The 27,470-nt window shown below is 54.5% G+C and overlaps 3 protein-coding genes across 13 annotated transcripts; 2 read left to right on the forward strand and 1 right to left on the reverse strand.

The window, feature by feature from the left end:
* Positions 1 to 546: 546 nt before the first annotated feature.
* On the forward strand, positions 547 to 6,172 carry LOC117579811. 3 transcript variants are annotated; one of them, XM_034265900.1, is made up of 4 exons: positions 547 to 949; positions 1,018 to 1,178; positions 1,256 to 1,685; positions 1,740 to 6,172. In XM_034265900.1, exon 4 carries the CDS (start codon positions 2,043 to 2,045, stop codon positions 5,997 to 5,999), a length of 3,957 nt encoding a protein of 1,318 aa, XP_034121791.1. In that variant the 5' UTR covers positions 547 to 949; positions 1,018 to 1,178; positions 1,256 to 1,685; positions 1,740 to 2,042; the 3' UTR covers positions 6,000 to 6,172. The 3 variants fall into 3 exon arrangements, with proteins under 3 accessions (XP_034121791.1, XP_034121790.1, XP_034121792.1); XM_034265901.1 differs by having other exon boundaries at positions 548 to 1,178; positions 1,740 to 2,865; positions 2,917 to 6,172; XM_034265899.1 differs by having other exon boundaries at positions 547 to 1,178; positions 1,251 to 1,685.
* LOC117579812 (probable leucine--tRNA ligase, mitochondrial) lies at positions 6,140 to 9,176 on the reverse strand. Its single transcript, XM_034265902.1, has 4 exons — positions 9,012 to 9,176; positions 7,154 to 8,951; positions 6,851 to 7,089; positions 6,140 to 6,779 (listed from the first exon to the last, which is right to left on the reverse strand). Exons 1-4 carry the CDS (start codon positions 9,099 to 9,101, stop codon positions 6,291 to 6,293), a joined length of 2,616 nt encoding a protein of 871 aa, XP_034121793.1. The 5' UTR covers positions 9,102 to 9,176; the 3' UTR covers positions 6,140 to 6,290.
* LOC117579810 (dynein heavy chain, cytoplasmic) lies at positions 7,211 to 27,444 on the forward strand. 9 transcript variants are annotated; one of them, XM_034265890.1, is made up of 15 exons: positions 9,399 to 9,739; positions 10,464 to 11,038; positions 11,097 to 11,931; positions 11,993 to 12,596; positions 12,652 to 12,757; positions 13,128 to 13,166; positions 13,385 to 13,540; positions 13,602 to 17,657; positions 17,749 to 17,775; positions 17,842 to 18,994; positions 19,564 to 21,672; positions 21,883 to 22,078; positions 23,351 to 23,468; positions 23,525 to 27,129; positions 27,189 to 27,438. In XM_034265890.1, the coding sequence occupies exons 1-15, from the start codon at positions 9,496 to 9,498 to the stop codon at positions 27,352 to 27,354; spliced, it is 13,989 nt and encodes a 4,662-aa protein (XP_034121781.1). In that variant the 5' UTR covers positions 9,399 to 9,495; the 3' UTR covers positions 27,355 to 27,438. The 9 variants fall into 9 exon arrangements, with proteins under 9 accessions (XP_034121789.1, XP_034121781.1, XP_034121780.1 ...); XM_034265889.1 differs by lacking the exon at positions 21,883 to 22,078 and adding an exon at positions 22,661 to 22,859 and having other exon boundaries at positions 9,400 to 9,739; XM_034265892.1 differs by lacking the exon at positions 17,749 to 17,775 and having other exon boundaries at positions 9,400 to 9,739.
* Positions 27,445 to 27,470: the final 26 nt, after the last annotated feature.

Here is a 27,470-nt window from a genome sequence, read left to right on the forward strand (position 1 = left end):
ATCCTCCTGCAATCGCTGCAGGGCCATCGTCGCGTCTGTACGTCTCCTCAATGTGCCTGTGGTTGTCGCTTAACTTTTGCATATTTCGCACGGGTGGTGAGACGGGCGGGGGGCAGAGAGAGAGCAACCAAAAACCACTCACTTGGCTGGCACGTGAAGCCATTACGATGGCAGGCAATTATGTGCGTGTTCCCTCTGCTGCTTTCTGGATAGTCGGGCGGCGGCAGCGGTGAGCTGGCGGTGCGCTGGCGGGACTTACGCAAATCACAAGCAACAAAAACAACAACAACAATGAAAAGCCACGAAATGGGTTTTTAATGCAAACGACTTTTCCCTTCAAAAGTTGCACACGGGGCACGGCCAAGGTGAATGCACAGAACACTACAAAAAAGCACCACCGATCAGCAGTGTGGTGAGAAAGTGTGTGCACATCATCACCATTTCGCTTGTTCTTTGATGTAAAATGAAGATTGTAATAAAAAAAACCTAACAGATGACATGTGTAGCTGATAATAACTGATTTTCGGCAACAAAATCATTGATGTAATCATTATTCGATGTGCTAATAAAGTTTCACGTGGAATTAACCAAACTGGCTGATCGTGTGCACGCACTGGCCATCAACTGATGCTATCATCTCCGAAAAAGAAGCGAAAATACAGCACAAATTGAAGCGAATGCCTGCATTTGATGCCACTGCATTGCGATGGCCGTTCATTTGAAGGATATGCAATGGACTCTAGTAATTGCGGTGTACCGCCTGCAGCCCAGTAAATCCAATGTTTTGGTATGTTTAGAAGCAGCAGCAACAAGCCAAGCCCAAACCCAAGCCCCATATTCACATACTGTGTATGCGGATTTGGATGTCTGTCTGTCTGTCTGTCTGTCTAGCTGTCAGTCGTCCTGGTGATGTGGTAGTAGGACGCCTTTGCCGTGGGGCCCCAACCAGGTACTGGGTACTGCATATTGCCTCCAAAAGAGCTTTAAATAAACAAACTAATAACAGAAATCACGAAGCAATAGGCAATAGGCAATAACTGAATGTGAAATGCGGAGCAGAGGAGGAACTGTGTGTGTGTATGTGTGTGTGTGTGTGTTTGTGTGTGCGTGTGTGTGGAATAAGGACAACGAGGCGACGCGACGCGACGCTAAGCGACTGTCTCCTGACTGCACCATAGGTAGGTCTATGGCAACCGCGCCAATATGTATATGTATAACCCGAATAAACAAACTAATAAAACATGAACCAGAGCAGACCCAGGACGAGGGCTTAGGCTTTAGCACCACACAGACCAAAAGCAGACCAAAGCCAGACCAGAACCGTTGCCAGTGCCCGTGCCAGTGGCAGTGCCAGCGCCCGAGACCGAAAAACATTCGATGAGGAAAAGACTGAACTGACTACAAAAATCATCCAAAATTGAACCAAACAAATTTTTGGGCGGAAGAGAGAAAAACCACGAGCCGAGTGGATAGTAGAGGCAGCCACTGCAACGGAACCAGAGCGCGCGACTCAAGTGGAAAGTGGAGCGAACAAAAGCGGAAGAGGAGCAGCGGCAATAACTGTAACTGTAGCTGTAACTGTAACTGTAACTGTAGCTGTAACTGTATCTGTGTAATCCATAATCCAACGTCCAGCCAGCAAATTAGATAACCGAAACCAGGTGCATCTCCCTCCTCCTTTTTGGGTGAGTAAATTGGAAACATGGGTCCATGGCATCCACTGAATGATTTCTCTGCAGTCCACGCCCCATACTCCCGTATTATGCAACGCTAGGAAGCGCAGGCTCTGGATAGGCAGGAGGAGAAAATTGGGAAAGAATTTCGAAACCATGTCGGAAGCACTTGCGGAATCGCTCGCTCGGATAGAACTATTATGAAACTCGAAGGTGGAAGTCGCACGCACGGCAACGGCCCAGGGTCTGGTGCAGGGGCAGGGGCAGGGACAGGCGCTGGTGCAGGTGCAAGGGCAAGGGCAAGGGCAGCCAAGGACAACAACGGCGACGGCGGCGGCAACACATGCCAGGCGTCGCACGCTGATCTCCATGGCCAAATGCCACAGCAGGCAGTACTCAACACTCAATGAAGAGTCGCCCGAGTCGCCGTCACCATCGCCAGTGCCAGTGCCAGCACCCGTCCCAGTTGCAGCTCCCGTCCCGTCGCCACAACAACAACAACAACAACAGAACTACTTACCTCAAACATCTTTGCTGAAAATCGAACCGTTCGTTCCTAGTTTTAATCAACGACTTCGCCGGCGTCCTATTGGTCGCTCCCATAGCACCCTAAGCCACAATGTCATCGCACAGAAGCGTCATCCAGTGCCCTCCACAGCGGCCGCAGCAGCAGCCCAATACCAACAGCAGCAGCAACAGCAGCAAGCGGAGCTTCAGGTGGGGCAAGCCCAGCAGCAGCGGCTGAAGCGCAACTATGGCACCGCCTCTCAGCTACGTAATCAGCAGCGGAATCTGCATCGTGGCATGCCCATCACACGTCAACGCTCCAAGTCCACCTCCTCCTCGGCAGCCTCGAACAACTGTCGCCCCCAAACGGCTGCTGTGACGCCCAACACGCTGGTCGGGAGCACGGGCGGCACGCTGGTGAGCGGAGCCATTGTCACGCCACAGCCGAATGGCATTTGTCGCATCCAGCGGCTGGCCAAGGAGCGCGAGGAGCTGCCCGATCGCATCAACTACGATCGGCGTGGCCTCACTGCCATTCCCATCTTCGAGCAGGAGCCCAATCTGCGGCTGCTCTCGCTGCAGCATAATCTGATCAACACTTTTCACATACCCAAGGAGCTGCCACCACCACCGCCAGTGCCTGCTGCGGCTCCTCCTCCAGCAGCAATGACCACGCCAAGGGATGGTATGTATCCTTCTACGAAGGAGAATCTCTTTCAAGCTCTTATACCCTCAGAGTACAACTGCAATGGGAACGCAAAGGAGAGCTCCGATCTGGGCGGACACATGCGACGCTCTGGCCTGCGGGGTGGACATCAGCAGCAGCAGCAGCAGCAGCAGCAGCCGCGCTTGACGCGTGCCATGACCAATGCCGGAGCAAATCATCTGTCGCCCAAGGCCGGCGGTAGTCCGGGCAGTCCGCTGACCACCCAGGCGCTGGCAATCAACGGTGGAGGAGCGGCCGGTCGCTCGAAGCTGCCCAAGCGTGGCTACAACTATGGGCAGGCGCAGCTGGAGCCGCCGCCTGCGCTGCGAATGCGCTATGGCATGGAGAAGTCCAAGAGCTTCATGTCCAGCAGTCTGCAGGCGATGAAGCACCAGCAGCAGCTGATGCAGCGGAGGGCCAAGCTGAAGGCCACAGGCGGAGCTTTGGCTGGGAGCATACTGCAGAGCTGCGACGAGAGCAGCGCCCTGAACGGCAGCACTCTGTCGCTGTGCGGCGGACTGGGCGAGGAGGAGGAGCCCAGTGTGGTATCCAGCTGCCCGCTCGAGCAGCTGAGCATCAAGAACAAGCAACTGAGTCTGAGTGCCAGCTATGGGAGCATCTTCCAGCAGCTGGTCTTCCTCGATCTGTACGACAATCAGATCGAACGGATAGCCAATCTGGATGGCCTGCCAGTGCTCTCGGTGCTGCTGCTGGGCAAGAACCGCATCACGGACATCGGTGGACTGGCCTCGCTGAAGGACTCGCTCCGCGTGCTCGATCTGCACGGCAACAAGCTGACGACGCTGGGCAGCCGCATCAACTGTTTGCAGCAGCTCAAGTCCCTCAATCTCGCGGGGAATCAGATACGGCAGATCAACCAGCAGGACTTTCTGGGCCTGCGCTGCCTGCGGGAGCTCAACCTCAAGCGGAACAAGCTGCGGCGCATCAATGGCTTTCAGCATTTGGTGGCACTGGAGCGCCTGTGGCTGTGCCACAACGAACTGCACAAAGTGGACGACATGGCGAGCATTGCACGCGCCTCGCGACTGCTCGAGGTGACCATCGAGAACAATCCCGTGTCGCTGGCTGGAGATTGTGTGTCTTTCCTGGTGTCGTATCTGCCTCTGCTGCAGTCCCTCAGCCAGATGCCCATCACGGAGCAGGTGAGACGCGCGGCGCTCGCCTGGCGACAGCACAAGGAGCAGGCGCAGTCCACGCACGGCAGCTCGGAGGCGTACCACAGCATTCGCCGGGAGGAGGTGATCTCGAATGCGCGCACCAACTGGGAGCTGCTGCGTTCCCAGCAGACAATGGGCCGACCCAAGAGCCGCCTCACCAGCGAGCTGGCCAAGATCAACGAGTCCAACGAGGGCACTGCCAACGAGGAGCCCGAAACAGAGTCCGAACAGCCCAAGGAGCAGCTGCTGGATGAGCTGCAGGCGCTGACCAAGCTGCCGCCCATCTCCAAGAAACTGCCAGAGGAGGAGGGCGTCTCATCGGAGGCCTCCAGCCTGGGGCCGAATGTGGATTCGTGCTCCAGCTGCTACAGCAGCGACAACGAGGAGGGAGGAGGAGCCAGCAGCAGCAGCAGAAATAAACCCCCAACAACGCCGCAAATGAATATCGATGAGAATTGCAACAGGGTGCTGGAAGGAGCAGTCGATTCACCTGTGCCACCGCCACAAGACGCAGCAAAGACAGCGACGCCATCGCCTTCGCCGCCAGCTCTTACTCTAACGCCACCCGCCGCTCCTGGCACGCCTGTGCCTTGCTCGACGCCCACTCCGTCGCTGCCGTCAGCAGCGACCACAGCCACGCTGCCAGTGCCCACGGGCAGCACAGGGAACGCCAGCGGCAGTCGTCCGGCCAGCAGTAGGCAGCGTCCGAGGCATGCGCCCATCACGCAGCTGGGACTGCAAATCAATCGCGGGGGAGGATCCTCTAAGCGGTACATGGCTGGGAGCTTGGTGAGAGCTCAGACCGTGAGCAGCAGCACCAGCAACAGCAGCAGCTCCAACAGCACGGGACGCGGGAGGGCCACGCCCAATGCGCTGTCTGTAGTCCCCTCGCAGAGCAAGGCAGCGACGGCGGGGACAAGCGGCAGTGCTGGGCAATCCTCAGTCGCAGCAACAACAAGCGGAGCAACGGCAGCAGCGGGAGGAGCAGGAGGAGGAACGGCAGCCACACCTGCAGCAGCCATCACCGTATCGAAGCCGAGTGCAGCGGAGCGAGAGCGGGAGCAGGGCGGCGATTACCTAATCGAGATTTGCGGCCGCTACCTGAACATCTATGGCCAGGGAGCGCTGCGTTTCATCGACAAGCAGTGGAATCCGGCCAAGGCCAACGATGTGCACACGCTCAACTTTAGCTACATCAACTTCAACAGCATTGTGTCCATTCTGGGCAGGATCAAGCTTCGTTTCCCCCACGCCGAGCACTTTGTCTTCCGCGAAACGAACATCTGCTGCCTCGGCCAGCTGAATGGACTGGCGGAGCTGCAGGGCCTGGGCAGTCTGCTCCTCGATGCGGAGGGCAATGGCATCACGGCGAAGGTGTCCTGGAGAGCGTACGCCATCTACAGGCTCTCCCACTGGGGTCTGAAGCAGCTGAACGGGCAGGAGGTGACCGAGGCAGAGGTAGAAGCCGCGAATGCCATGTATGCCGGACTCTCGGATCTCGTGCTCTGGTCCATGCCCGAGGTGATGCTGCAGCCGCTGCTGGCACGCCTCCGCCTGGATGAAACGTGCACGGCCAGCAAGCTGTCGCCCAAGGAGTGGCTCCTGCGGCCAGACAATAAATCCCTGCGTCTCGTTGTGGGCAAGGAAGCGTTGCAGTGGAAAAAGAATGCTGCAACTGCCCCTGCCGCCAGTGCCCCGCCAACAGCCGCAACAGCGACTGAGAGTGGAGCCAATGCTCTGACGTGCAGTGCCAGGGATCGGGGCAGGCAGCACTTTGCCCTTCTGCTGGAGAACACCTGCAATGCGGTGGAGAAGCTGCACAAGCTGGAGACGCTCTGGCCGAGCATGCTCATCGATATTGTGCGCAATACGCTGCTGGACTACGCGCAGTTGGACGTTTATCTGCGTAATCTCATGTGTGAGCTGATGAAGTGAGGCAAGACAGGTCGGGGCTTGAGTGGAGTTTTGTAGACTTGCAGGCTTTTAGTTTAGACTTCCTATGATTCCTAGGCGGCATTTACATTCGACCAATCCCATTCGTGTAAGGCATACAGGCAGGCAGGAGGCAATATCTACATACAACTAGTCCAATTTTTTATAAATATTTAACATAAACATAAACATTAAGCATGATTAAAGGAGTAACCCAATCTAGAGGAAATGCAGCCAGTTCCAGCTTCCACGTAAACTTTACCACTTAACCATCTAATAATGAACCAATCTAGTCTAGGGATCCGCCAGAACCTTATCGGCAGCGCTGCTGCTTGCTGGCTTCTCCTTCTTTTGCACCTTGTCCACATAAATGTTGAGTATGGCCTCGATGCCTGGATACAGCACAAAGTTGGTGGTGCGAATCTTCTTGTCGATGAGGTACGACGTCACCGAGTCCGTGTTGAATGCTATGTCCAGGGCATCGCTGTGCGTCACCTTGTCCAGGAGTGTGCGCTGCACCTTGATCACACAATTCTCAAAGCCATTGACCTTGATGCTGAGGTCCAGGTTGTAGGCGGCATCAATGTCCGGCCAGCGCTGTGACAGCACATCCTCTGACCACTGCAGCTCCGGGCTGGCATCGTTTAGGCGTCCCTTCACGGCCACAAACTTTGACCACAGTTCGGAGGCAAAGTGCGGCGCCATGGGGGCCAGCATAATGATTTGGGCAGCCAGAGCGCGCTCAAACTGTCTGCCATGGCGCTGAATGTGCTTTGGTGTGCGCTGGGAGAGTGCGAGAACAACGTGGGAAGAGATTAGCTGGAGGACAGACTGGAGAGTGGCCTACCGCTCACCCTTATCGAATTGGTTAATCCTTGCATCTTGGAGATGGCAACGCTCAACTGATGCGCATGTCGGTAGTTGAATGTGGCGCCCTTTACATAAAAGTTGCGTGCATCAAAGAGCTTGGCATCCTCCGCAAGAAACTGCTCACTATTCACTTCCACATCGCTGGGTGCTTCCTCGCGTGCTGCCTGGAACTCCTGCAGCGTCAGCCAGAGTCGCTTCTGCCAGTTGAGTATGCCAGGAAAGGCTACAAGGAAAGGAAACACAATTAAAGTTGGCCAAAACATCTTCCAGCAATCCCTGAGACCTACTTGCACTCGACCAATTGCGATGCGAGGTGGGTGCCACATCTGCGAGGATGATCAGGCGTGTGGTGTCCGTGCCGTACTCGTCAAACATGTCGCTGGGCTCCACGCCATTCTGCTTGGACTTGGACATCTTCTCCCAGGTAATAACAACTGGCTCCTGGGTCTGCTTGAGCAGCGCCTGGTTCTTCTTGGCATTCACAACCTCCACCTCGTCCTCGCGCACGTAACGACCGCTGCCCTTGACGCGAAACGAGCGGCCCATGACCATGCCTTGGACCAGCAGGCGGGAGAAGGGTTCGCTGGTGGGCGAGAGGCCGCACTTGTTCAGGAAATGATTCATGAAACGCGCATAATAGAGATGCAGCACGGCATGCTCCTTGCCGCCGATGTACAGGTCCACGGGCATGAACTGACTAGCGAGGCTGGGATCGAAGATGCGCTCTGAGTTGTTGGCGTCCAGATAGCGCAGATAGTACCAGGAACTGTCCACGAATGTGTCCATGGTGTCGGTCTCGCGTTTCGCTTGCGAATCCCCGCACTTGGGGCACTCGCAGAGCAGTGAATCCGGCGATTCCCGCTTGGGCAGCGTCACTGGCAGCTGTTCCTCGGGCACGGGCACAGCGCCGCACTTTGGGCAGTGCACAATTGGAATGGGTGTGCCCCAGTAGCGCTGTCGTGAGATGAGCCAATCCTGCAGCTTGGAGGACACCCGATAGCCGCCTGCATTCAGTCGTGTGGCTGCCTGGAGCACCTCCTTCCGCAACAGCTCCCAGCTGCCGGGATTGAGGCGAGTCTCCTCCGTGCCAGATGCACAAATGGCCAGTCCAAAGGTGTCCCACAGCTCCCTGTCCTCGCTGCGAAAGCTGGGAGCAGCCAGATAAACATCACAGTCTGGTGGAAACGCAGCCTCGTCGCTGAAGACCACGGGAATGGTGGTGCCAGCAAAGGGATTCTCCACACTGAGGCCGCCGCCGCCTGCCGCCGTCGACAGCTTGGAGAGATAATGCTTGCTGCGGAGCACGAGAAAGGCATTCGGATCCTTGAGATGCTCCGGATTGGCGGTCCACACCCTCAGCAGGTTGGAGGCGGAGGTGAGGAGCGTGAAGGCGTAGCCATTGCACTCTCCTATCCAGTGGCGTTGCAGATTGATGATGTCCCGCCAGTCGCGCAACGTGGGATCGTCGAGGCCGTCCAGCAGCTGCTTGGCATACGCTGTGGTGCGAATGAACCATTGCTTCAGCAGTTTCTTCTCCACCTTGGCACCCGATCGCCAGGAGCAGCCATTGGCATCCACCTGCTCGTCGGCCAGCACCGTTTGGTCCACGGGATCCCAGTTGACCAGCGCCTCGTTCTGGTAGGCCAGTCCGTGCTTGTGCAGCATCAGGAAGAGCTGCTGCGTCCACCTGTAGTACTGTGGACTGCACGTGGACAGCTCGTGGGTCCAGTCAAAAGAGCAGCCCAGCCGCAGCAGCTGCTGCTTCATTTGTGCAATGTTTTGCTCTGTCCACGCGGCTGGCTCCACTCCCCGCTGGTTGGCCGCATTCTCGGCAGGCAGGCCAAAGGAGTCCCAGCCAATGGGCTGGAACACATTCTTGCCGCACATTCGCTGGAAACGGGCCACCGCATCGGCGATTGTGTAGACCCGCACGTGGCCCATGTGCAGATTGCCCGAGGGATAGGGGAACATGGAGAGAACGTAGAACTTGTCTGCCGGCTGCTTGGCATCAAAGTGTCCACCACTGATCTGTCCCCGCCAGTGGCTCTCTATGCGATGCTTCACATCGCTGCTCAGCTCCAAATACTGCAATGAAAAGATAAGTTTTAGGTTGTTGCTTTCCTCGGTTTACTTGATGTCTTTTACCTCGTTGCCGGTGCAGCTGTGTGTTAAAAAACGCTTCCAACAGCTCCAGTGGAGGCCGCGAAAGGGTCGCGATTGTCGTAGTGCCTGCATTATGTATGTTTTAATTGATTAAATTACTCATTTGTGCGGCTGCTGCACGTATTGAATAACAAAATCAAAAACCCGATCTTGAGCACAACAGCTGTTTTAAGACCTGACCTTGCCACTTCGCTCAACGAAACAACATAATGGTAGTAACATTTTTGGCGGTACTAACTCTAGCGATACGGCATCACTGCGCCCAGCGTTGTGTTCGTAATTTGTGTGAAAACATGGTAGCCCTTTGCTTTTAGCACATTATTTCAACAGTCTGGCAGCGCTACGACGCCATTTCTTTAGAAAAAAGTGCACAGCACACGTAATTTTCACTGGGCGAGGCAGACGTGAAAAAATCTTATTGTGCACATTAAATCGTGAATTTTTGTTTTAAAAACCATTGGTGAACATGGGTGATTCCCTGGAGAACCCCGATACATCGGTGGACCCCGGCGTGAATGTATCAATAGCCAACTACGATGCATTTGCAAATTATCTGCGGAAGGCAGTGACCATCTTGCTGCCCGATGACGAAGTGGTGCCGCAATCTCTGAATAAAGCCCTGGACGATCCAATCAACCAGGAGACTATCAGAAAGTTCCTCTCGGATCCCCAAGTGCAGGCCCTGTATGTGCAGCGGAACTGCATTAAAGGTGAGAACACATTTTCTTGCAACGTTTGCAAAAGGGGGGAGTGCCAATGCAAAAGAATTGCACAAAATGGCGTTCCCTCTGCCAGGAGAAAGTCTATAAATTACATGTAAAGTAGTCCGATCAGAAGCCCACGCCTAAGATTATATTCCCTAAAACCATAATGAGTCACTCTTTTTGTTAAACAAAGTCTGCAAAGATTTTGTTATAAATCAATGCAAGTTTTTGTTGTTGTTTAGCTTTTTTCCAAAACTTGTTCATGCGCATGACGTCAGCGCACATCGTGACTCACGACTAAAACATCGATAGCAAATGTGCTAAAAAATCCAGCTGACAGCGCTGCCACTTGTGGCATGTGTATTGCCGGCCGGCTTTCGTTTGTTTACAAACAAATGAGCAACAAGTTTGTTTGCGGAAGCAACGAACGCGAAGCGGAGTCGAGCGACCTTGGGGCTCATTCCATTGACTTGCGGCATTGAGCGTTGTCATTGACATTGGCATCGGGGCCAACAAATGTGGGAGCAAGGTCCAGCCTTGGCTGTACGAATTTTGAAGGTTTTTCCCTTGGCCGCTGAACGTTTTGAAGGAGACGCCTTGGTAATGAAATGATGTCAGTGCCACGCCATTGAGCCTCACGGCCAGATAGGCGACGAGGCCGTGAAATGTGGGTGAATGAAACATTGCGATAGCAGCCACACGAATGATTGTTTTTCTTTGATTCTTGCAGAGGACGACAGCGAACAGCCCGCGGAGGGGGAGGAGGAGAAGGAGCAGGTGGCGTACCAAATCAGCAATGACGTACACTTCACCAACAGCCGCATGGCCTCGCTGGCATGCATCAAGCGCGGCGTTGTGGTGGAGGCGGACAAGTCGATTCACTCCCAGCTGCGGCTAATCAACTTCTCCGATGGCTCCCCGTACGAGACGCTGCACGCGTTCATCAGCAAGTCCCTGGCCCCCTACTTCAAGTCGTATGTCAAGGAGTCGGGCCGTGCTGACCGCGATGGCGACAAGATGGCCCCGTCGGTGGAAAAGAAGCTGGCGGAGCTGGAGATGGGACTGCTGCACTTGCAGCAGAACATTGACATCCCAGAGATTACCCTGACGGCACATCCGACCGTCAACTCAGTAATCCGCAAGTGCGCGGATGATGGGCGCAAGGCCAAGGTGGTGGACTTTGGCGACAAGGTGGAGGACTCTTCGTTTCTCAATCAGCTGCAGAACGGCGTCAATCGCTGGATCACCGAAATCAAGAAGGTCACCAAGCTGAATCGTGATCCCGGCTCGGGCACTGCGCTGCAGGTGAGCAATATGAATTATGGAAAGCGAATTTAAGATGTCTAACCATGAATCTTTCTAGGAAATCTCTTTCTGGCTGAATTTGGAGCGTGCCCTCTATCGCATCCAAGAGAAGGGCGAGTCCCCGGAGGTGGCTCTGACTTTGGACATCCTGAAGCATGGCAAGCGCTTCCATGCCACTGTTTCGTTCGATACGGACACGGAGCTGAAGCAGGCGCTGGCCACTGTGGCCGACTACAATCCGCTGATGAAGGATTTCCCCATCAACGATCTGCTGTCTGCCACAGAGCTGGAGAAGATACGGCCGGCTGTGCAGCAGATCTTCTCGCATCTGCGAAAGGTGCGCAACACCAAGTATCCCATTCAGCGTTGCCTCAAGCTGATCGAGGCCATTTCGCGGGATCTGTCGCAGCAGCTGCTCAAGGTGCTGGGCACCCGGCGGCTCATGCACATTCCCTTCGACGAGTTCGAGCGCGTGATGAACCAGTGCTTCGAGATCTTTAGCTGCTGGGACGACGAGTACGACAAGTTGCAGGGTCTGCTCCGCGACATTGTCAAGAAGAAGCGGGATGAGCACCTCAAGATGGTGTGGCGCGTTTCGCCAGCCCATAAGAAGCTGCAGACCCGCATGGAGCACATGCGCAAGTTCCGGCGCCAGCACGAACAGCTGCGCACCGTCATACTGCGCGTCCTGCGACCCACCAAGCAGGCTGTTGGCGATGATGGCAGCACCGTGGAGACCAAGCAGCCCTACAGCCTGGATGCCGCCGATGCCAATGCCATCGAGGAGGTGAATCTGGCCTACGAAAATGTCAAGGAAGTGGACTGCTTGGACATAACCAAGGAGGGCTCAGAGGCTTGGGAGGCAGCAGTGAAGCGCTACGAGGAGAAAATTGGTAATTAGAATTTTGATTTCTTTGCTCGAAAATGACTGAATTGAATTCCTTTTGCTCACAGACCGTGTGGAGACTCGCATCACGGCTCATTTGCGCGATCAACTGGGAACGGCTAAGAATGCCAACGAGATGTTCCGCATCTTCTCGCGCTTCAATGCGCTTTTTGTGCGCCCGCACATTCGTGGCGCCATCAGGGAGTACCAGACGCAGCTGATACAGCGTGTCAAGGATGACATCGAGGCACTGCACGAGAAGTTCAAGGTGCAATATCCGCAGAGCAAGAGCTGTCGTTTGTCCTCTGTGCGAGATCTGCCCCCGGTGGCGGGCTCCATAATTTGGGCACGTCAGATCGACAATCAGCTGACGATGTACTTGAAGCGCGTGGAAGATGTACTGGGCAAGGGCTGGGAGACGCACATTGAGGGTCAGCGACTGAAGGAGGATGGCGTTAGCTTCCGCGCCAAGCTCTCCACCGTTGAAGTGTTCAACGAGTGGGCTCGCAAGGTGCAGGAGCGCAACTTTGGCAGCACTGGTCGCATTTTCACAATTGAATCGACGCGCTCTCGCACTGGGCGTGGCAATGTTCTACGGCTAAGGGTTAACTTTTTGCCAGAGATAATCACGCTGGCCAAGGAGGTGCGGAATATTAAGAATCTGGGATTCAGGTAATCAAATTTGCGCTTGATTTGTCTCGTATTTTAATGCCATTCCCTTCCACAGAGTACCGCTGACCATTGTTAATAAGGCGCATCAGGCAAACCAGATTTATCCGTATGCTATATCGCTGATTGAGAGTGTTCGCACCTACGAACGCACCCTGGAGAAGGTAAGCTGCCGTTGACTGTCTACTAATTCCCTGCGAAGGGCTGTAATCAAACGAATCACAGGTGCAGCATCAGTAGAATAATTTGATAACAGCCAGCCCTGTCTCTCAATACACCCTTCAAACTGCCACAATCACAACCACACACACGATGTCAACGTGTTGGAGTCACCCACCCACTGGCTCCACATTGTTCTCTTTGCATTGCTTTGTGCAGCTTGAATTTTGCTACCCAACCATCACTAGACACCAAACACTAGACACTAGTACACATAGACCCACCACCACGAGAGTCCATCACTCACTTTGTCTCTCTCTCTCTCTATATTTTGAACTCTGTACCGAACCTACAACAACCATTTCTTTCATGCAGCTTAATAATAGGAGTCTAGCACAAAATTCCGTATTCAAGGTAGTGTTGTTGCGTTGTTGTAACCCCCCCAACCTCCACCCTCACCCACACCCAGCCTTAAAAACGTTTGTTAATTCCCCAGAAAATATTCCCTGTACCTGCAACCAACATTTAATTTGTCCAGTTTAAATTTTATTCAATTCCCGCATGAAATTTAAGAATCTTTTTGTATGCCTCACATTAGAATGCCTAATCTAATTTAAGCCGCTTCCATATAGATCGAAGATCGTGCTAGCATTGTGCCGCTGGTGGCTGGACTGCGCAAGGATGTCTTGAACTTGGTCTCCGAGGGCATTGGACTCGTTTGGGAATCGTACAAGCTGGATCCTTACGTTCTGCGTCTCTCGGAATGCGTTACGCAATTCCAGGAGAAGGTAAACGCAAAAGCGAAATATAAATGTGAATTTGTACTCAAGATTTTCTCCCATTTGATAGGTCGATGACTTGTTGGTTGTTGAGGAGCAACTGGATGTGGATGTACGCTCGCTGGAGACATGTCCCTATAGTGCGGCTACCTTTGTGGAGATTCTATCAAAGATTCAGCACGCTGTCGATGACCTTTCGCTGCGTCAGTATTCCAATTTGAGCGTTTGGGTAACGCGTCTGGATGAGGAGGTGGAGAAGAAGTTGGCACTGCGACTGCAGGCGGGCATTCAGGCTTGGACCGAGGCCCTGACTGGCAACAAGAAGGAGGTGGACACCTCCATGGACACTGATGCCCCCACCCAGCCCACACACAAGCTCGGCGGAGAGCCGCAGATCCAGAATGCTGTGCACGAGATTCGCATCACCAATCAGCAGATGTATCTGTATCCCTCGATTGAAGAGGCACGCTTCCAGATCATGCAGCAGTTCTTCGCCTGGCAGGCCATTGTCACCTCGCAGATGCGCCTCCAGAGCACCCGCTACCAGGTGGGTCTGGAGAAACCCGTCTCGCAGACGTATCGCAATCTTCTGACAAAGCTGCCCGAGGGCAAGATCCTGGACAGTGCTTATGGAGCCATCAACAGCAAGGTGGGCGAAGTGCGCAACTATGTGGACGAGTGGCTGCGCTATCAGAGCCTATGGGATCTGCAGGCAGACATGCTGTACGGCCGCCTGGGCGAGGATGTTAACTTGTGGATAAAGTGCCTCAACGACATCAAGCAGTCGCGCACAACCTTCGACACTTCAGACACTCGTCGCGCCTATGGCCCGATCATCATTGATTACGCCAAAGTGCAGGCAAAGGTCACGCTGAAGTATGATTCGTGGCACAAGGAGGCTTTGGGCAAGTTTGGCACGCTGCTCGGCACCGAGATGACCAGCTTCCACGGCAAGGTGTCCAAGTCGCGCACTGACCTCGAGATGCAGAGCATTGAGGCGGCCAGCACCTCGGATGCTGTCAGCTTCATCACTTACGTGCAGTCGCTGAAGAAGGACATGATATCGTGGGACAAGCAGGTGGAGGTGTTCAGGGAGGCGCAGCGCATACTCGAGCGCCAGCGTTTCCAGTTCCCCAACAACTGGCTGCACGTGGACAACATCGAGGGCGAGTGGTCGGCCTTCAATGAGATCATCAAGCGCAAGGACACGGCCATCCAGACGCAGGTGGCGAGCCTGCAGGCCAAGATTGTGGCCGAGGACAAGGCCGTGGAGACGCGTACCGTCGATTTCCTTAACGATTGGGAGAAGACAAAGCCCACGGGCGGCAAGATCCGACCGGACGATGCTCTGCAGCAGCTGCAAATCTTCGAAAGCAAATACTCGCGCCTCAAGGAGGAGCGCGACAATGTGGCCAAGGCCAAGGAGGCGCTGGAGCTGCAGGAGTCGGCGGTGCCCAACAACAGTGCCGAGCGCATGAACGTGGCCCTAGAGGAGCTGCAGGATCTGCGCGGCGTATGGGGAGAGCTGTCGAAGGTGTGGACGCAGATTGACGAAACGCGCGAGAAGCCCTGGCTGTCGGTGCAGCCACGCAAGCTGCGCCAGCAGCTCGAGGCCATGATGGCACAGCTGAAGGAGCTGCCTGCCCGCCTGCGCATGTACGAGTCGTACGAGTATGTGAAGAAGCTCATCCAAAGCTACATCAAGGTAAACATGTTGATTGTGGAGCTAAAGTCGGACGCCCTCAAGGAGCGCCACTGGAAGCAACTGACCAAGCAGCTGCGCGTCAACTGGGTCATCTCTGACCTTACACTGGGACAGGTGTGGGATGTCAATCTGCAGAAGAACGAGGGCATTGTTAAGGACATTATACTGGTGGCCCAGGGCGAGATGGCGCTGGAGGAGTTCCTGAAGCAGGTGCGCGAGTCGTGGCAGAACTACGAGCTGGATCTGATCAACTACCAGAACAAGTGCCGCATCATCCGCGGCTGGGATGATCTCTTCAACAAGGTCAAGGAGCACATCAACTCGGTGGCCGCCATGAAGCTGTCGCCCTACTACAAGGTCTTCGAGGAGGAGGCCCTCACCTGGGAGGAGAAGCTGAACCGCATCAACGCCCTTTTCGACGTGTGGATCGATGTCCAGCGTCGTTGGGTGTACCTCGAGGGCATCTTCTCGGGCAGTGCTGACATCAAGACGCTGCTCCCCGTGGAGACTTCGCGTTTCCAGAGCATCAGCTCCGAGTTCCTCGGTCTGATGAAGAAGGTCACAAAGTCACCGAAAGTCATGGATGTGCTGAACATTCCTGCCGTGCAACGTTCGCTGGAGCGTCTGGCCGATCTGCTGGGAAAGATTCAAAAGGCGCTCGGCGAGTATTTGGAGCGGGAGCGTACATCCTTCCCTCGATTCTACTTTGTGGGCGACGAGGATCTGCTGGAGATTATCGGCAACAGCAAGAACATTGCCCGCCTCCAGAAGCACTTCAAGAAGATGTTCGCCGGCGTTGCTGCCATTCTCCTGAACGAGGAGAGCAACGTCATTCTGGGCATATCGTCGCGAGAGGGCGAGGAGGTGCACTTCATTAATCCCGTGTCCACCGTGGAGCATCCCAAGATCAACGAGTGGCTGTCGCTGGTGGAGAAGCAGATGCGCTTCACTCTCGCCTCCCTCTTGGCCCAGGCCGTACAGGACATTAAGCAGTTCCGCGATGGCAAAATCGATCCCCAGGCCTATATGGAATGGTGCGACAAATACCAGGCCCAGATTGTGGTTCTCGCTGCTCAGATCTTGTGGTCCGAGGATGTTGAGGCGGCTCTGCAGCAGGCCTCAGAGACGAACAATGCCAAGCCCATGCAGCGAGTCCTCGGCAACGTGGAGAACACCCTGAATGTCCTGGCCGACTCTGTGCTGCAGGAGCAGCCGCCACTGCGCCGACGCAAGCTGGAGCATCTCATCAATGAGTTCGTGCACAAGCGCACGGTCACCAGGCGCCTCATCACCAACGGCGTGACGTCGCCCAAGTCCTTCCAGTGGCTGTGCGAGATGCGCTTCTACTTCGATCCCCGCCAGACGGAGGTGCTGCAGCAGCTGACCATCCACATGGCCAATGCGCGCTTCTTCTATGGCTTTGAGTATCTGGGAGTGCAGGATCGCCTGGTGCAGACACCGCTCACGGATCGCTGCTATCTGACAATGACACAAGCCTTGGAGTCGCGCCTCGGAGGCTCTCCCTTCGGACCCGCTGGCACGGGCAAAACGGAATCGGTTAAGGCGCTGGGCAACCAGCTCGGCCGCTTCGTGCTGGTCTTCAACTGCGACGAGACGTTCGACTTCCAGGCAATGGGCCGCATCTTCGTGGGCCTGTGCCAGGTGGGCGCCTGGGGCTGCTTCGACGAGTTCAATCGCTTGGAGGAGCGGATGCTGTCTGCCTGCTCGCAGCAGATTCAGACCATTCAGGAGGCGCTCAAGTACGACATGGACAGCAACAAGGAGAGCATCACCGTGGAGCTGGTGGGCAAACAGGTGCGCGTGTCCGCCGACATGGCCATCTTCATCACAATGAATCCGGGCTATGCCGGCCGCTCCAATCTGCCGGACAATCTGAAGAAGCTCTTCCGATCGCTGGCCATGACCACACCCGATCGCCAGCTCATCGCCGAGGTGATGCTCTTCTCGCAGGGCTTCCGCACTGCCGAAAAGCTCGCTTGCAAGATCGTTCCGTTCTTCAAGCTCTGCGACGAGCAGCTCTCCAACCAGAGCCACTACGACTTCGGTCTGCGTGCCCTCAAGTCGGTGCTGATCTCCGCGGGCAACGTGAAGCGCGATCGCATCATGAAGATCAAGGAGCAGATGCGCCAGCGCGGCGACGAGAACATCGACGAGGCCTCTGTGGCCGAGAATCTACCCGAGCAGGAGATTCTCATTCAGTCGGTGTGCGAGACGATGGTGCCCAAGCTGGTGGCCGAGGATATTCCGCTGCTCTTCTCGCTGCTCAGCGACGTCTTCCCCAATGTGGGCTACACACGGGCAGAGATGAAGGGCCTTAAGGAGGAGATACGCAAGGTGTGCCAGGAGGACTATCTGGTCTGTGGCGAGGGAGACGAACAGGGCGCTGCCTGGATGGAAAAGGTGAGCAACAGTTGGGGGATTGGGCAAAGAGGGTTTCTATAGAATAATTATTCGATTCACACACAAACAAACATGCTTACTAAATCTTCAGGGACTCGGCTCCACGTGGGTGGACAAAGTAACTAAGATAACCCCAAACTCTTCTCAATCTGCTCCTGTGCTAATATTCATCATCTTTTCTCAGGTTCTGCAACTCTACCAAATCTCCAATCTCAACCACGGCCTGATGATGGTGGGACCTTCGGGCTCCGGTAAGTCAACTGCCTGGAGAACTCTCCTCAAGGCCCTGGAACGCTTCGAGGGCGTTGAGGGAGTGGCCCACGTGATTGATCCCAAGGCCATCTCCAAGGAGGCGCTCTACGGCGTTCTCGATCCCAACACTCGCGAGTGGACCGACGGACTCTTCACTCACATTCTCCGCAAGATCATTGACAATGTGCGCGGCGAGATCAACAAGCGTCAGTGGATCATCTTTGACGGCGACGTCGATCCCGAATGGGTGGAGAATCTCAACTCCGTGCTGGACGACAACAAGCTGCTGACCCTGCCCAATGGTGAGCGTCTCTCACTGCCTCCCAATGTGCGTGTGATGTTCGAGGTGCAGGATTTGAAGTTTGCCACGCTGGCCACTGTTTCGCGTTGCGGCATGGTTTGGTTCTCGGAGGATGTGCTCTCCACGGAGATGATATTCGAGAACTATTTGTCGCGGCTGCGCAGCATTCCCCTGGAGGATGGCGACGAGGACTTTGTGGGCGTAATGAAGCCAGCCAAGGACAAGGAGGAGGAGGTCTCCCCCTCGCTGCAGGTGCAACGCGACATTGCACTGCTGCTGCAGCCATTCTTCTCTGCCGATGGCATTGTAGTGCGCACCCTGGAGTACGCCATGGACCAGGAGCACATTATGGATTTCACCCGTCTGCGTGCCCTCAGCTCGCTCTTCTCCATGCTCAACCAGGCGGCCCGCAACGTGCTCAACTTCAATGCCCAGCATCCGGACTTCCCCTGCTCCCCTGACCAGCTGGAGCAGTACATACCCAAGGCCTTGGTGTACTGTGTCCTCTGGTCCTTTGCCGGTGATGCCAAGCTCAAGGTGCGCATCGATTTGGGCGACTTTGTGCGCAGCGTGACCACCGTTCCGCTGCCAGGTGCCGCTGGTGCGCCCATCATTGACTTTGAAGTGAGCATGAGTGGCGAATGGGTGCCGTGGAGCAACAAGGTGCCCGTAATCGAGGTGGAGACACACAAGGTAGCCTCTCCGGACATTGTGGTGCCAACTCTGGACACCGTACGTCACGAGTCGCTGCTGTACACGTGGCTGGCGGAGCATAAACCATTGGGTAAGTGGAATTCTTCAATAACTTAAACGATGAACTGCAGATTAGGAAATATTTTAACGTAAAGTCGAACTGACTTGTGTTCCTCTTGATAAGCCCCATAACAGATGCTACGGTCGATTTTTAGCAACTACTCGTAATACCTAACGAAAACAATACTATAAAAGTACTCAAAAATAACGAAAAAGAGGGTCAAATAGGCTCAACTAAGACAACTATTTTCATAAATTTTGATAAATGTGAATATGATTAGATAATTAAGATGGTTGTATGCTGCTTCGAACATTCTTTTCATTGACATTTAATTTTGTGGTCTCAGTGGACTTTGTCAGATAAATGACACACAAAATGAGTTCCAATTTGGTCCAATTTGACCCAAGGAAAGGATAGAGGTTAAGGATAAAGGTTTTCTACACTCACATCCGAACAGAGTAAAAAACTATAATTACGGATGGTTTAATATGTTCTTATTTCACTTAAGGCATCAGTTTTTAGCTAAGTGATCGTGATCGCGTATGGAATCTTGTTCTTTAAACAATGTTTTCTCATGTTTAACCTCCTCCCTTTTGCAGTGCTCTGCGGTCCACCTGGATCTGGCAAGACAATGACTCTATTCTCGGCACTGCGTGCCCTGCCCGACATGGAGGTGGTGGGCCTCAATTTCTCATCGGCCACCACACCGGAGCTGCTGCTGAAGACATTCGATCATTACTGCGAGTACCGCAAGACACCCAATGGCGTGGTGCTGTCTCCTGTGCAGATTGGCAAGTGGCTGGTACTCTTCTGTGACGAGATCAATCTGCCGGACATGGACAGCTATGGCACACAGCGAGTCATCTCGTTCCTGCGCCAACTGGTGGAGCACAGGGGCTTCTATAGGGCCAGTGACCAGGCCTGGGTGTCGCTGGAGCGCATCCAATTTGTGGGCGCCTGTAATCCGCCCACGGATCCGGGCCGTAAGCCGCTCTCCCATCGCTTCCTGCGGCACGTGCCCATCATCTATGTGGACTACCCGGGAGAGACGTCGCTCAAGCAGATTTACGGCACCTTCTCACGTGCCATGCTGCGGTTGATGCCCGCCCTGCGCGGATACGCTGAGCCGCTTACCAATGCCATGGTTGAGTTCTATCTGGCCTCCCAGGATCGCTTCACTCAGGACATGCAGCCCCATTACGTCTACTCGCCCCGTGAGATGACACGTTGGGTGCGAGGCATCTGTGAGGCCATTCGCCCGCTGGACTCGCTGCCAGTGGAGGGTCTGGTGCGGCTGTGGGCCCACGAGGCACTGCGTCTCTTCCAGGATCGTCTGGTGGATGACCCAGAGCGTCGCTGGACCAACGAGAACATTGACATTGTCGGCCACAAGCACTTCCCCGGCATTAACCAGGAGGAGGCGCTGCAGCGCCCGATTCTGTACAGCAATTGGCTGTCCAAGGACTACATGCCGGTGAACCGCGAGGAGCTGCGCGACTATGTGCGCGCCCGCCTCAAGGTTTTCTACGAGGAGGAGCTGGATGTGCCGCTGGTGCTGTTCGACGAAGTGCTGGACCATGTGCTCCGCATCGATCGAATCTTCCGCCAGCCGCAGGGCCATCTGCTGCTCATTGGCGTCTCTGGCGCCGGCAAGACGACACTCTCCCGCTTCGTTGCCTGGATGAACGGCCTGTCTATATTCCAGATTAAGGTCCACAATAAGTACACGAGCGAGGACTTTGACGAGGATCTTCGCTGTGTGCTGCGCCGCTCGGGCTGCAAGGACGAGAAGATTGCCTTCATTCTGGACGAGTCGAACGTGCTGGACTCTGGATTCCTGGAGCGCATGAACACGCTGCTGGCCAACGGCGAGGTTCCCGGTCTCTTCGAGGGCGACGAATACACCACGTTGATGACGCAGTGCAAGGAGGGCGCCCAGCGCGAGGGCCTCATGCTGGACTCTAGCGACGAGCTGTACAAGTGGTTCACACAGCAGGTGATGCGCAATCTGCACGTTGTCTTCACCATGAACCCATCGACTGATGGCCTCAAGGATCGTGCTGCCACCTCGCCAGCACTGTTCAATCGTTGTGTCCTGAATTGGTTCGGTGACTGGTCGGACTCGGCCCTGTTCCAAGTGGGCAAGGAGTTCACTACGCGAGTGGATTTGGAGCGTCCCAACTGGCATGCGCCCGACTTCTTCCCCTCCGTGTGCCCGCTCGTGCCGGCCAATCCCACTCATCGAGATGCGGTAATCAATTCGTGTGTCTATGTCCATCAAACGCTGCATCAGGCCAACGCTCGTCTGGCCAAGCGTGGAGGCCGGACCATGGCGGTCACTCCGCGCCACTATCTCGACTTTATCCATCACTTTGTTAAGCTGTACAATGAGAAGCGCAGCGACCTCGAGGAGCAGCAGCTCCATCTGAATGTGGGTCTCAACAAGATCGCCGAGACTGTGGAGCAGGTGGAGGAGATGCAAAAGTCTCTCGCAGTCAAGAAGCAGGAGCTGCAGGCCAAGAACGAGGCAGCCAATGCCAAGCTTAAGCAGATGTTCCAGGATCAGCAGGAGGCCGAAAAGAAGAAGATTCAGTCGCAGGAGATCCAAATACGCCTCGCCGATCAAACGATCAAGATTGAGGAGAAGCGCAAATACGTGATGGCCGATCTGGCACAGGTGGAACCCGCTGTGATTGATGCTCAAGCAGGTATGTTTTTCGGGCCACACAAAATCTCTGTTCGCGTATTTGTGGGCGGGACGAACCCTAAGTTAGATCTAAGATTATGTCTCTACCCTTGTGGATATTTATTATGATTTAATTCTTGTCGTGTATTCAATTCTGACCCTCACCAAACTGCAATCTGCACACAATCTGATCCGATATTCCACCAACCCACCATCCATTATGTTCCCACAGCCGTTAGCTCTATTAAAAAGAAACATCTGGCCGAGGTCCGGTCGATGGCCAATCCGCCGGCTGTGGTGAAGCTGGCCCTGGAATCGGTCTGCGAGCTGCTCAATGAGAGTGCCACCGATTGGAAGGCCATACGCGGCATCCTCGTGAAAGATAGTTTCATCTCCTCGATCGTTAACTTGGAGACTGACAAGATCACGTACGCAACTCTCTTTCTCTCTCTCTTTACCACACCTCACACCGCACACCAAAACACATCAGACCTTGCCATCTCTCATCTCATTCATTGTCTCAACCCTGTGGCGTCTGTTTACTAATTGGCCAGCAAAACCAATAATAGTCAAACAATCATATAATTTTCACATTCATAACTACAAAATATACCTCAACCACAAACACACACTTACACACACACACCAAAGCATACGCAATGCACAGGCCAAAGCCTTTACTCAACTTAAACCCTAAACCCCATAACCACCATCCTCCTTCTGGAAGTGCTCTGTCTCTCTGAAACATCTCCCCAATGTGTATAGCTGCTGTGTATAATCCAAGTTCTGTCCTCTCTCATTTGTGTTTGTGTGTGTTTAAAACTCCCCAGAAATGGGAAATAATTAGGATAGACTCTTGTGGCTTCTGTTAACCGAATCCTACATGAAAAGGGGGTTTGTTCGGTTCGGTTTTTATTAGTAATTAACTATAGACTGTAGCCTAATCTTACGAATAGTATAACCCTTTTGGATAAGTGTTAATTAATCCATCGAATCAATCAATCAATCAGCTGTCAAATCGATACGCAAGCAACAGCTCGTTGAGGTGCGAACCATGGCCAATCCACCGTCGGTGGTTAAATTGGCACTCGAATCGATCTGCCTGCTGCTGGGCGAGAATGCGACCGATTGGAAGTCAATCCGTGCCGTGATAATGCGTGAAAATTTCATTAATTCAATTGTATCTAACTTCGGTACCGAGAACATAACGTAAGCATGAACAAAAATTCAATTATTTACCCAAACAAACAACCAACAACAAACAACAACAACAACAACACACATTTTGTTCTCGAGATACTCGAGTGTATTTATTTATTTAGTTCTTTTTTGTCTTTGTTCAAGTTTTGTGCTTTAGTTCCTCCTTTGAGCGTAGAAAAATTGAATTGGATTTTCATTTGAGTTTTGATTTTTGATTTATCCTTTTCCAATTGTGCGAGCTGTAATGTATATAAATATTTATCCCACTTTAACTTTCACTTTTAACCTCCAACCCCCAAACCTTGACTTGAATTTACTTATCTATCGGTTTATTGGCTTTAGTTATTATTTTTTTTCCGTTGGTTTTGGTCAAATTTATCGTTGATTCCCATAGAAAACTTACTGCTTTGCTTGCTTCAAATCATTCAAATAACTCCCCCAAATGCCTCTTTGCCTGCTGGAAATACTAATCCATAATCTTTATAATCAACCCAATCAAGCGATGATGTGCGTGAGAAGATGAAGTCCAAGTATCTAAGCAATCCCGACTACAACTTTGAGAAGGTGAATCGTGCCAGTATGGCCTGCGGTCCCATGGTTAAATGGGCAATTGCTCAGGTAAGATCTATATAAGAGTTATACCTCATCTCGTTAATCACATCTGTATTATACAGATCGAATACGCTGACATGTTGAAGCGTGTGGAGCCTTTGCGCGAGGAGCTGCGCTCCCTGGAGGAGCAGGCCGATGTGAATCTGGCCAGTGCCAAGGAGACCAAGGATCTGGTGGAGCAACTCGAGCGCAGCATTGCTGCCTACAAGGAGGAGTATGCACAGCTGATCTCACAAGCGCAGGCCATCAAAACGGATCTGGAGAATGTGCAGGCCAAGGTGGATCGTTCGATTGCGCTGCTCAAGAGTCTCAACATTGAGCGTGAGCGCTGGGAGTCGACCAGCGAGACATTCAAGAGCCAAATGTCCACCATTGTGGGCGACGTGCTTCTATCTGCGGCCTTCATTGCCTACGGCGGCTACTTCGACCAGCATTATCGGTTGAATCTGTTCACCACCTGGTCGCAGCACCTGCAGTCGGCCAGCATTCAGTATCGCGCGGACATGGCGCGCACCGAGTATCTGTCGAATCCGGACGAGCGGCTGCGCTGGCAGGCGAATGCTCTGCCCACTGACGACCTCTGCACGGAGAATGCCATCATGCTGAAGCGCTTCAACCGCTACCCACTGATCATCGATCCCTCGGGGCAGGCCACCACCTTCCTGCTCAACGAGTATGCGGGCAAGAAGATTACAAAGACCTCCTTCCTGGACGACTCGTTCCGCAAGAACCTGGAGTCGGCTCTGCGTTTCGGCAACCCCCTGCTGGTGCAGGATGTGGAGAACTACGATCCGATCTTGAACCCCGTGCTGAATCGCGAGCTTCGTCGCACTGGCGGCCGCGTGCTGATCACTCTCGGCGACCAGGACATTGATTTGTCGCCTTCGTTTGTCATCTTCCTGTCGACGCGTGATCCCACCGTGGAGTTCCCGCCCGACATCTGCTCGAGGGTGACGTTCGTGAACTTCACTGTGACGCGCAGCTCCCTGCAGTCGCAGTGCCTTAACCAGGTGCTCAAGGCGGAACGTCCGGACATTGATGAGAAGCGTTCCGATCTGCTCAAGCTGCAGGGCGAGTTCCGGCTGCGTTTGCGCCAGCTGGAGAAGAGTCTGCTGCAGGCACTCAACGACGCCAAGGGCAAGATTCTCGACGACGATTCGGTGATCACCACGCTGGAGACACTCAAGAAGGAGGCCTACGACATCAACCAGAAGGTGGATGAAACGGACAAGGTTATTGCCGAGATTGAGACAGTGTCGCAGCAGTATCTGCCGCTGTCCGTGGCCTGCAGCAACATTTACTTCACCATGGACAGCCTCAACCAGGTGCACTTCCTCTACCAGTACTCGCTGAAGATGTTCCTCGACATCTTCTCCACGGTGCTGTACAACAATCCACGACTCGAGGGCCGCGTCGATCACTCCGAGCGTCTGGGCATCGTGACCAAGGACCTGTTCCAGGTGTGCTACGAGCGCGTTGCTCGCGGCATGATCCACAACGATCGCCTCACCTTCGCCCTGCTCATGTGCAAGATCCATCTGAAGAGCACGTCAGAGTCCAACCTGGATGCCGAGTTCAACTTCTTCCTGCGCAGCCGCGAGGGTCTGCTGGCCAATCCCACTCCCGTGGAGGGACTCAGCGGAGAGCAGATAGAGGGCGTCAATCGCCTGGCCACGCGCCTTCCCATCTTCCGCAAGCTGCTCGAGAAGGTGAAATCAATCCCAGAACTGGGTGCCTGGCTGCAGCAGAGTTCCCCCGAGCAGGTGGTGCCCCAGCTGTGGGACGAATCAAAGGCTCTCAGTCCAGTGGCCAGTTCTGTGCATCAGTTGCTGCTCATCCAGGCCTTCCGACCGGATCGCGTCATTGCCGCCGCCCACAATGTGGTGAACACTGTCCTCGGCGAGGACTTTATGCCCAACGCCGAGCAGGAGCTGGACTTTACGGCCGTCGTGGAGAAGCAGCTGAACTGCAATACGCCCGCCCTGCTGTGCTCGGTGCCCGGCTTCGATGCCTCCGGCCGTGTGGATGACTTGGCCGCGGAGCAGAACAAGCAAATATCCAGCATTGCCATTGGCTCTGCCGAGGGCTTCAATCAGGCGGAGCGTGCCATTAACATGGCCTGCAAGACCGGTCGCTGGGTTCTGCTCAAGAACGTGCACCTGGCGCCCCAGTGGCTGGTGCAGCTGGAGAAGAAGATGCACTCGCTGCAGCCTCACTCGGGCTTCCGTCTCTTCCTCACCATGGAGATCAACCCGAAGGTGCCCGTCAACCTGCTGCGTGCCGGACGTATCTTTGTGTTTGAGCCGCCACCGGGCATCCGGGCCAATCTGCTGCGCACCTTTTCCACAGTGCCGGCGGCACGCATGATGAAAACGCCCAGCGAGCGGGCCAGACTCTACTTCCTGCTGGCCTGGTTCCACGCCATCGTGCAGGAGCGTCTGCGCTACGTGCCCCTCGGCTGGGCCAAGAAGTACGAGTTCAACGAGTCGGATCTGCGCGTGGCCTGCGACACCCTGGACACCTGGATCGACACCACGGCCATGGGCCGCACCAATCTGCCCCCAGAGAAGGTGCCGTGGGATGCGCTCGTCACGCTGCTCTCCCAGTCCATCTATGGCGGCAAGATCGACAACGACTTTGACCAGCGTCTGCTGCAGTCCTTCCTCAAGAAACTCTTTACCGCCCGCAGCTTCGAGGCTGACTTTGCCCTGGTGGCGAATGTGGACGGAGCTTCGGGAGGATTGCGCCACATCACCATGCCGGACGGCACACGTCGCGACCACTTCCTGAAATGGATTGAGAACCTAACGGATCGTCAGACGCCCTCCTGGCTGGGCCTGCCCAACAATGCCGAGAAGGTGCTGCTGACCACTCGCGGCACGGATCTGGTGAGCAAGCTGCTGAAGATGCAGCAACTGGAGGACGATGACGAGCTGGCGTACAGCGTGGAGGAGCAGTCTGCAGAGAATGCTCTGGCTGTGGCTCGCAGCGAGGATGGTCGCCCGTCTTGGATGAAGGCGCTGCACAACTCGGCCACCGCCTGGCTGGAGCTGCTGCCCAAGAGTCTGCAGGTGCTCAAGCGCACAGTGGAGAACATCAAGGATCCGCTGTATCGCTACTTCGAGCGCGAGGTGACCAGCGGCGCACGGCTGCTGCAGACGGTGATCCTTGACCTGCAGGACGTCGTGCTAATCTGTCAGGGTGAGAAGAAGCAGACGAACCATCATCGTTCCATGCTCTCGGAGCTGGTGCGCGGCATCATACCCAAGGGCTGGAAGCGCTACACAGTTCCTGCCGGCTGCACCGTCATTCAGTGGATCACGGACTTTAGCAATCGCGTGCAGCAGCTGCAGAAGGTGTCACAGCTGGTTTCGCAGGCGGGCGCCAAGGAGCTGCAAGGCTTCCCCGTATGGCTGGGCGGCCTCCTCAATCCCGAGGCGTACATCACGGCCACCAGGCAGTGTGTGGCGCAGGCCAACAGCTGGTCGCTGGAGGAGCTGGCGCTGGAGGTGACCATCACCGATGCAGGCCTCAAGACCGACCAGAAGGACTGCTGCTTCGGCGTGACCGGACTCAAGCTACAGGGCGCCCAATGCAAAAACAACGAGTTGCTTCTGGCCTCTACCATCATGATGGATCTACCAGTGACCATCCTTAAGTGGGTCAAGTGAGTATACGAATTGGTAAACTTCATTTAGCATAGACTAAAATATGATTTTCCATCAGGATATCGTCGGAGCCACGCATCAGCAAGCTCACGTTGCCTGTCTATCTGAACTCGACTCGCACAGAGCTGCTCTTCACCGTGGACTTGGCTGTGGCCGCTGGACAGGATTCGCACAGCTTCTACGAGCGTGGCGTGGCCGTTCTCACGTCCACCGCCTTGAACTAAATATCGCATCTAATACTCGTTATGCTACCCCAATATTTACTTAAACTACAACAAAATAATCAACATTATAGAATATCCAGCAAACGATTACGTCTCCCCTTAGTACTCGTAAAATT

Source organism: Drosophila guanche, unplaced genomic scaffold (assembly GCF_900245975.1).
Source record: "Drosophila guanche unplaced genomic scaffold, DGUA_6, whole genome shotgun sequence".
Classification (NCBI taxonomy): domain Eukaryota; kingdom Metazoa; phylum Arthropoda; class Insecta; order Diptera; family Drosophilidae; genus Drosophila; species Drosophila guanche.